The sequence below is a fragment of the Notothenia coriiceps genome, unplaced genomic scaffold (assembly GCF_000735185.1).
Source record: "Notothenia coriiceps isolate Sejong01 unplaced genomic scaffold, NC01 NC01_scaffold00023964, whole genome shotgun sequence".
In the NCBI taxonomy this organism is placed as follows: domain Eukaryota; kingdom Metazoa; phylum Chordata; class Actinopteri; order Perciformes; family Nototheniidae; genus Notothenia; species Notothenia coriiceps.
Genome location: NW_011356665.1, coordinates 15,084 through 24,501, shown reverse-complemented (window position 1 = coordinate 24,501; position 9,418 = coordinate 15,084). Strand labels below are relative to the sequence as shown.

General features: G+C 39.4%; 1 protein-coding gene across 1 annotated transcript; it reads left to right on the top strand.

The window, feature by feature from the left end:
* The first annotated feature begins 93 nt into the window (after window positions 1-93).
* Window positions 94-6,687, top strand: LOC104954810 (treacle protein-like). Its single transcript, XM_010781995.1, has 3 exons — window positions 94-182; window positions 324-2,707; window positions 3,325-6,687. The coding sequence occupies exons 1-3, from the start codon at window positions 146-148 to the stop codon at window positions 5,455-5,457; spliced, it is 4,554 nt and encodes a 1,517-aa protein (XP_010780297.1). The 5' UTR covers window positions 94-145; the 3' UTR covers window positions 5,458-6,687.
* The last annotated feature ends 2,731 nt before the right edge of the window (window positions 6,688-9,418 follow it).

The following is a 9,418-nucleotide window of genomic DNA, read 5'->3' as shown; positions in this document are numbered from 1 at the left end:
GGAGGTGTGTTTGTATTAAAAAAAATCAGCAATGTTTTTTTTCCATCTATGTTGTCTTGTTGAAATAAAAAAAATAATTCCTCTGCCGCAGGATTCCTATGATTCTAAGTCGCATTCCGTTGTTAAGCAAGAGGAAGTGGAGCAAATGGTGGTCTGCGGGCAAGTTTCAGGTGATCAACCAGGTAATGAGTTTAACTGGTAACTGTTATTTTCTCAACTAGTTTGATAGTTTGTAAGATTGACAGAATTTGTCAAGGTTTGCTCCTTACCATTCTCCCTTTATTCTCCTAATGTTTCCTCTAAAATATCTCTTTCACTGATAGATTCACCCCAGGCCTCTGCTTGTGCAACTGAAATTGGCGGGCGTCTCGTTAACCAGGAAATTTCAACTGGAGAAATACCCACGCCCCAAGAAGAGACCCCAGTAGCCCGAGAACAACCCTGTTTGGGAAGTAATAGTGGTCTACAAGGAGCTCAGAACCAATTGCCTGAATTGGTGCCTTCAATAGTCTTCTCACTTGCTTCCATAAACAACAACATAGAAGAAGATTCTGAAGTAAGTCAAAACATATCAGCAACGCAGGAAGAACTCATAAAAAGGGGAAAGCCCCAATCGGTGGTTGCTCATAATGAATCAGAGGTTGAACCTCTTCAAAAAGAGCAAACATTAGTGGTCAACCTAAAATGTCCAAAGGAGGGCAAAAGAACAGTAAATGAACAGGCTGATGTTACTCCTAAAACTACAGGGAAACGAATACGTGCACCACGTAAACAACTCAATAAAGGAAAAGCATTTGAAGAATCAAAAGGTGGCGACGCTGAGGGTAGTTCCCAGCCTGAGTTGCCAGGGCCACGTAGAAGAGGACGGCCGCCAAAGAAAGCCAAAAATCAGCAACAGCCTATGAAGGAAAATGGTTCTCCGACTTTTTCAGTACCATCTGTAGGCACAAGATGTTCCTCTAGAAAGGGTAAAACCTCTAAACCTCAACAACTCTCCATGGAAAATGAAAAAATCTTGATTCAAACTCCATCCACTGAATCTTTATCTTCAATTGGAACATTAAACCCTCCTGAAGATCAGCCCAGAGAACGTCGTAGCTCTGTAACTCTTCAGGATGCAATGCTATTAGTTGAAGCTATGAATCAGTCAACAGTGGATATGGCAGCACCAGCTAAGACCAAGAGTGCTTCTCATGTGGGCATCCTACAAACTGTGGACGAGGTCGCAGCAGAGCAACAGACACCACCGCTTCCTGTTGAGACATGTAAAGCTGCATGCGAGCTGGCTGTTACCGAGCTCTCCACAAAGGACCAATCGACAATAGAGAAACACAATGACTCTCCTATGAATTCTGATATAACTTCGACCAATGAACTTCAGTCCAACATCAACTGTGTCCTACCAAAACAACAGCATAAAGTAATTCCATCTAAACCTGCTACATCTTCAATTCCCTTAACAGATGTTGCGGTTCAAAGCATTATGCGGGCACTTCAACAGCAATCTTCTGCTTCTCCGGTAACATCAGTAGCAACCAGCAAAACGATCAAGTCAGTCTCTCGTAAAATAATTGCCATGCCAAGATCATTAACCTTCTTAAAACCTCCTAAAATAGGAGCACCATCTCCCTCCCAGCCACCTACTGTTGCTGCACAGAAGAAGAGTATACTTCCAGACTCCTTAACTGCCGGCTTGCTTCTCGGAACCCCTTTTAAAGCCTCTGCTCCTCAGACAACAGTAGACGCTGCGTCCGTGAAATTGGTTTCTGCTGACCCTACACAGTCAACCACAACCGCAAAAGACTCATTGTCAGGGCCAACACAACAGCCTCAATTCACAATAATAATTCCAAGAGAAGTGTCAGCTGTGGCGTCAAGGCTGCTTCATTCACAGAACATCATTCCGCAAATCAAGCAAGATACAGCCAAATCAGATGCTTTTGTTACACTGCCATCGCCAGATTTGATTTCACCTTCACATGAGTTAAGGATTACTGTGAATCCACAAATTGCTTCAGAGGAAGACGCCAAAGTGTTGTTTCAAAACAAGAGTGAAACATTGGAACCAATTTTAGAATATCCCCAACAAATAGACTCAGTTTCTGAGCTTATAAAAGCACCTACAGAGAACATTCCCAGTTTAAACGCATCAGAGGGGCCAGTGCCTACCTCTGTGCCTCCAGTGATAACGCAAAATGTTGCACAGAAACTCTCTGCCGTGGTCAGATTAACCAGGCTCTCATTTCCAATATCAGCCAAAGAAGCAGTGAAAGTCTCTATACTGCCTACAGATGGACCTTCTGAAAACTTGAAAGAAGGTATCACAAAAGAGAAACCATCATCTGTGGTTATGTCAACGCAGCCATCAAAGACGATTGTGTCATCCACTGAGTTATGTCCCGGATTAAAAGAAACTCCTGTTGTTCTGCCTGTGAATATCTCTCAGACGGCAGAAAAGCCCAAAGGTATTCAAGAGACGGCATCATTATCCTCTGAAGGCAGAACACCTTCCGAGGTGTCAACACCAGACTTTGAGAACTCAACATTGGCCCCCAACACAACACCTACAGAAAATAAATCATCGGCTGACATCATGCATCTAACTCCAATCGCCACAGAGGACATGTCAACTCCTCATTCATGGATGACTAAAGCCCAGTTCCTTGCACAGCTGGCAGTGACACCTGTTACGAAAGACTCAACAAAGGTGATTTAACGATATATGGATACAACCTTGATCATTTTTGGCGCCATATTTGTATATGTCAATTAGGGATCGACCGACATGGCTTTTTCAAGGCCGATACGATTATTAGTAATTAAGGAGACCGATAACCGATATTTGGAACCAATATACATTTGCAGTAAAATCAGAAAATCTTGGTGTCAAAATGTAGAATAACAAAACTTCTATGAAATGCCTTTTTATGTTTTAATAGCCTGTCAGATAGCGCTGTGGGCGGGACATGGCAAATGTTCTAATTTGATTTTTTTTTAAAAGCCGATACCGATAATCTGTCAAATGCGGCATATCGGCCTTGATAATCTTCCAGGCCGATAATCAGTCGAGCCCTAATGTCAATGACAAATATGTTCAAAGCACCCATAAAAAGGAAATCTGGGCTGGGCTAAGCCCCCAATGTTTCAAGGTCCTAACTACGCCCCTTGTATTACTTGTGAAATGTTGGGTGGGAATGTTTATTCACTGGCCTGAAATTTTCCTCACAATGGCCTTGGATGTTTAAGGAGCACCTTAATATATTTCTTGGCTACTCTTGCAACTTTTTGCTAAATTTCTTTCTTTATCTTTCCTTTTTATTATAGGCTTCCTCTGAGGACTCCATGGATTCCACAGCTTCCTCTGAAGACACCATAACTGGTGACAAGAAAAGGTTCCACAAAAAATCTATTTTGGACAAGCTCCAAAGTCATCTCAAAACTCGCTTGCAAACTCAAAGATCTAAAATTAATCCATGCAAAGAAACAGAGACCGGCGCTTTAAGGCCTATAAATCTTAGATTAAAAAATGACAGTCCAGCCAATAAAAACACAACAAAAAAATCAATTTTCCTGATGCCAAAAGACTCAGGATTGGTTAAAGATGTTACATCTCCAGCCAGGAAATCTGTTCACCCTGTTCCTGGACAATCTGGACCTATTGTTGGGTCCAAGAGGACTTTTAGTGATCCACCGGTCAGTTCTAAGAGGTTTAAGGCTACTAGAGAGTCCACTCCTTTGACTCGCCGGTCTCCAGGTGTAGATGTTGGCTCCACAACAAAAAAATCCACTTCTCTGAGTCCTAGGATGTCAAGCTTTACTAAACAAAGTGCTAGCTCTAAAACGGATAAATCAACTTCCACGTGTCCTAGAAAATCTATCTCAATTAAAGAAAGTGCTAGCCCTAAAAACAGAAAATCAACTTCTGTCAGCCCTAGGAAGTCTAGCTTAAGTAAACAAAGTGCTAGCTCTAAAACGGATAAATCCACTCCCCTGAGTCCTAGAAAATCTATTTCAATTAAAGAAAGTGCTACCCCTAAAAAGACAAGATCCACTTCTGCAAGTCCTATAAAGGGTAGCTCACCTAATGAAAGTGTTGGCTCAAAAAAGACTGACAGCATTTCTGTGCATCCTGGGAGGATTAGTTCAACTAAAGATGGCGCTAGCAATAAAAGTTCTGAAACCACTTCTGTGGACTCAAAGAGGACTACTTTAAGTAAAACTGGCACTAGCCCGCAAATTATCTTCAAGGAGTCGCCTTCTTTCTGCCGTAGAAAATGTACCTTACCTAAAGATGTTACTACCAGTGCACAGATTCAAGGGGAAACCAATTCCTTCAGTCCTGGATATAGAATAACTTCAGACGAGGCTAGTACTAAAGAGGTTAAGTTGAACCCTGGTTCCCCAAGTATTAGGTGGCCTAAATTGGCTAAAGGTTGTGTCAGTCCTAGAAAGACAAGGGAATCCACTCCTGCAAAAAAAAAAAGATTAAGTCCAGATGTTACTGGTCCTAAAAATAATTTAAGAGTGGTGAGTGCTAACAAGTTGGCTAAAGCAGCAAAAGCCAAAACAATGGCCAAAATTAGAAGTTCCAGTCAATCCAAGTTGCAGAATGGAGCTAAAACAACCCAGTCAGCAGAGAACAGTGACACTGCGAAAAGAATTACAGCTAAAGCCATCTGGACTCCTCCTAGAGTATCAGCCAATAAAACACCTGCTGGGGAGAAGAAAGAGACAAAATCACCCAAATCCCAGAATCAACCGCTAGTTTTCCCTCCAAGTGTTTCTCTCTTCCCTATACCTGTCAGAGGACCTACTGTTATGTCACCATTACAGCCTTTATCAGTCATTGGTAGGCGTCTGCTCAAGAACCAGTGTGGGCAGTGCGGCCGTGTCCTCAGCAGCGTTGCAGCCCTAGAAAGCCATGTTCGTCTCCACACTGGGCACCGACCCTTCTCGTGCACGCTCTGTGGGAAGGGCTTCCCAGACTCGAAATGTCTCAAACGCCATGCACGGGTTCACCGCAATGGTAGGATCCATGTCTGCCCACAGTGCGGGAAGGGCTTTGTCTATAGTTTCGGCCTCACCAAACACCTCAAGATGGTGCACAGGAGGATCAAGCCTTTTGTCTGCCAGATCTGCAACAAAGGGTTCTTCACAAAACGAGATGTGGAAGCCCACTTACGGATGCACACTGGAGAGAAACCATTTCATTGCAACCTCTGTGAAAAGAAATTCGCAAGGAGGGTAGAACTTAATATGCATTTAAGGTGGCATAATGGGGAGAAGAGACACTGGTGTTCATACTGTGGGAAAGGATTTCTAGACTCCAATAACCTGAAAAGGCATAAGTATATTCACACAGGGGAGAAACCACATGCCTGTCCTCACTGTGATAAGAGTTTCAAGCAGTCAGGCCACCTGAAAAAGCATGTCAAAAATGTTCATAAAATCCCATGAGATGGACATTAATATGCCACCCTTTTCTTCTGAGGATGTTATTGGCTTTAAGAAGGCTTCAATATCACTTCATTTAAGGAGATAAGCTCTTTTACATTCTTACCAAGAGTTAATTTGAGTTTAGTTAAAAATATTTCAACAAATAATTTCCTTTCAATTTTGCGAAAGTACAAGTGATATCATCCTTACTTGCAAGCTCACATTAAAACATTGGGACTGCATTCGAAATAACATGAATCCGCTATGCAAAGGATTGTGGCTGAGAATAGCCAGAGAAGCATTGCTGCAAAAGCAACTGGATATTGTAAAAAAATGTAAAACTCTAATTTTAGGTATTCTCACAGCAGATATGTTGTAATATCACATGATTTTTTTTTTAAATTATTTATTCATTTTTCTTATTTTAATTGCTAACAAACATAAAATGGCGGAACTGTTACATAAGGACTGGTTTTCCATTTTCTTTTTGAACATTTTGTAAATACAATAAAAGGCAATTGTAAGTATTTTATCTGCTAGATTTTGATTCTTTATATTGTTTTTCTTTTATTGCCTTGATTTTGACGGCTGTTAAAAAAAAATCAATATGGGTTAACATTGTACTGCTTGGGCAATAATGTAACACCTACAACAACAATTAAAATTGTGCTTTCATACTGGACAAGAAGCCAATGAAGCCATCCCTGAAAAAGACAATGAATGTACGGCCATGGTTTTTATATAGCTCGGTATGACCACACATATTTCTCTTGAGGTGACGATTAATTTTTTCAAATGTTCTGTATGGTCTAAACACGCCAAAAGAGGATGTGTCCATTTCCCACAAACATCAGAGCACTGGAACACAACTTCAGCGTTTATCTGTGTCCATTAGTCGCAACCAAACTTTTTCTTTCAAGTGTTTCAAACATTGTTTACGAAAAAATACAGATTTAATGTTGTAGTTTTGCGGAATTCTCCTTTTTTGATTTTCTTATATTGCCATTGCACAGGGTTTTATTTTACAAGGGACAGATTTCATTTTATATCTTTTTGTAAATGTATTTTTCTGCCTGCAATGTTCTGAAAGTGGATACTACCCCTTGAACAACTCCCTGACAACAATGGCCAGACTTTTTTTGAGAATTCTAAACCTTTACTTTTAATTTATTTGATTACTATGTATATTTCCTTGGTCTGTTGTTTTTTCTGTCATTGAGAAAGCAGATAATAAATATAGAGTTGTCATACTAAACTGCTCCTATGCCCTTTTTTTGTCTGAATACGTGTGACTTTAAAAAAAAAAATCGATATTGCGGATGCATGACAATGGTATAATTTTACAATGGGAACTTTTTCCTTTTAAATCGTTCGACTTATTTTAAAACATGTCGAATTAATAAATACTTTAACCACAATTCATTTGGTAATTTTCACATTTCCATAGGTACAACAGAGTAGGCCAACTTTTAATTCTTAATTTTGGCAATAAACAAACAATACATGTGCTTGTCAATAAATAGTAGCATATCAAGGCTTATGGCTGAAAGTTGGCCATACAATTAAAAGTCTTAAAGGGGTTGTTTTCCTTCAAAGTCACATGAAACACATTCTTCCAGTGAAAGTGAATTAGAATAATGAATGAACATTTTAATTAAAACATTTAATGCAGGTATTTCTCCACAATCACTTTCATTTCTACTCAAAATTTGTTGTAAAATCTGTTGTAAAAATCTTTTGCCCACAACAGGATGACTGTTATGTATCATTCTTTCCCTTTTTTGCCGACCAGAGAAACTCCATGTCATTTTTATTAGCCTTTTCCACTTATAAATGTTTATTATATAATGTAAAATGGGTTTTTAGAATACAATTCACTGCCGTGGTTCTTACCCTTTTTTTAAGACTACTATCTATGAAAACATTCCCATAGATAAATTGGAAAAAAATTAATTAAAATGAAAAAACATACATATTCTGCTATCCGTCGCCTATCACTTACTGCAATTATTAATCACCTTTTTTTTTTTTAAATCAATCAATTTTGTGTTAATCATCCTAGGGATCATTGAAATTATGCATTTTAATTTAAAGAACATCTGGATATTAACATATATTATTAATGTACACAGATATGTTCCCAATGGTAAATGTGGTCGGATTAAAAAGGGGAATGCTCATTTTGTATCACCATACACAATCTTTGTTCCCAAAGCTGACATGTTACAAACACTAGGATAATATTAAACTATAAAATACAACTAATTTCTGTTTTAAATGCCTAAATATTAAATTTTCAGACACATTTGTATCGCTTTATCATCAATTTTCCTAATCAATGCCCACTTTTTAATAAAGTACAATATAGAAGCACTAGATGACCATCACCGAAAGGAGGTTTATTTTAATAATTTGTACATGGTTTGCCCAGAGTACATCCGATATTAAACAACCTAACTTAAGCCCTTTAAAACCTTGTAACAAGGGCAGATATCAGCAAGCCCAACCACATTGTAAGAGACATGGTTAACGCCGGAGGGCCTGCAGAACGCACAATGGAATGATAGCACTTGCCCACATTTCCAACTTTATCTACAGCCACTATCTCGACAATCTGTGAGCAGCAAGAGGCTGTGTAGTTGGCCAGAATGAAGGGATCACTCAGGGAGGTGGTGGTGATGTTTCCACTGCCCTGCCGCAGGGCCACGCTCTCTATCCCGGTACCGTTTCCGTCCGTAAGGTTGGCCGCAAGCTCCCACTGGAAAGGTCTACACTGAGAAACATCTTGAGGGCAAGCATCAGCCAGCACGCTCATCAATTGACACACAGGCTGAATGAAATCTGTGATCTGGACAGAGAACAAAGGGGAAGAAAGTGGGAAATGTATTTATGAATCACAACAAAGTGCAATTAAGATATGGAGGAGAAACAAATCTCTGAAAAAAGTCTTTGTAGCCATGTTTAAAAAGAATGTTGTTATTCCTACTCTTTTCAACTCTGTATTCTTGTTACCTTGGTTAGAACAGAGAATCTCATAACCACGTAATTGGAGTCCACGCTGCTGTCCGACAAGGCTTCCACCGTCAGAGTGACGTCAGTGCCTGATGGAGTGTTGGCAGGTGGCGTTATAGTCAGACTAGTATTAGTATATACACCAGTTGTCAAGATGATACTGTCAAAAGAGAGAAAAACTATTTGAGAATAACACACACACACACATTTGACTTTGATTGAAATCAAGAACATTTCCCGTTCAAAGCATTGATCATTAATGACATTTAAATAATGTGAGAAATCTATAATGATAATAGACTAGAATAATGCTCAAAATTCCAACAAGGAGGCAGTTTATTGTCAAGTGATGGTAACAATGTAATTGCAGAATGCAGCCCTTTTGTACGTGAGCTCATTGCTTGCGCTGCTTTATACAAGGAGGGCACAACAGACTGAGTCAATGCACACGATAAAGGCACACAGAAGTGGAGCTCAAGCACTGATGATATGACTCATTTGGTATTTTCTCAGAATGCAGTATGGTCGCAAAGGATTATTATGTAAGAGTGTGAGTAAGTTAAGTGTAGAGTCGTAAAACATAACATGGGAACATTTCTTAATTCGTGTAAGCTACAGACCATGTATCACGCACCAAAAAATCCTTAAAAAATCCATTGACTTTGTTCAAAACAGCTGACTAATTTCCAGGTTTGAGGACCTGCAACGTTATTTTGTCGGGCACAGCACCCCCTGAGTTCTTCAGCAGCAAAACTATTCAAATGATTTTTGTATAGAGACAATTGATTTAGACAAAGTACAAGAAAACTAAATCAGTTAAAGCAGGAGTACTGAAGGCGTAGCTTAAAAAGAAAATAGACCTCCTTTGAAACACCCAATTTCAACGGTCATGGTCAAAGACCTCAATGATTATGGCGCAAAAAAACATTGTAACAAAGACATCTACAGGGCTTGAATATAAATCTAATGT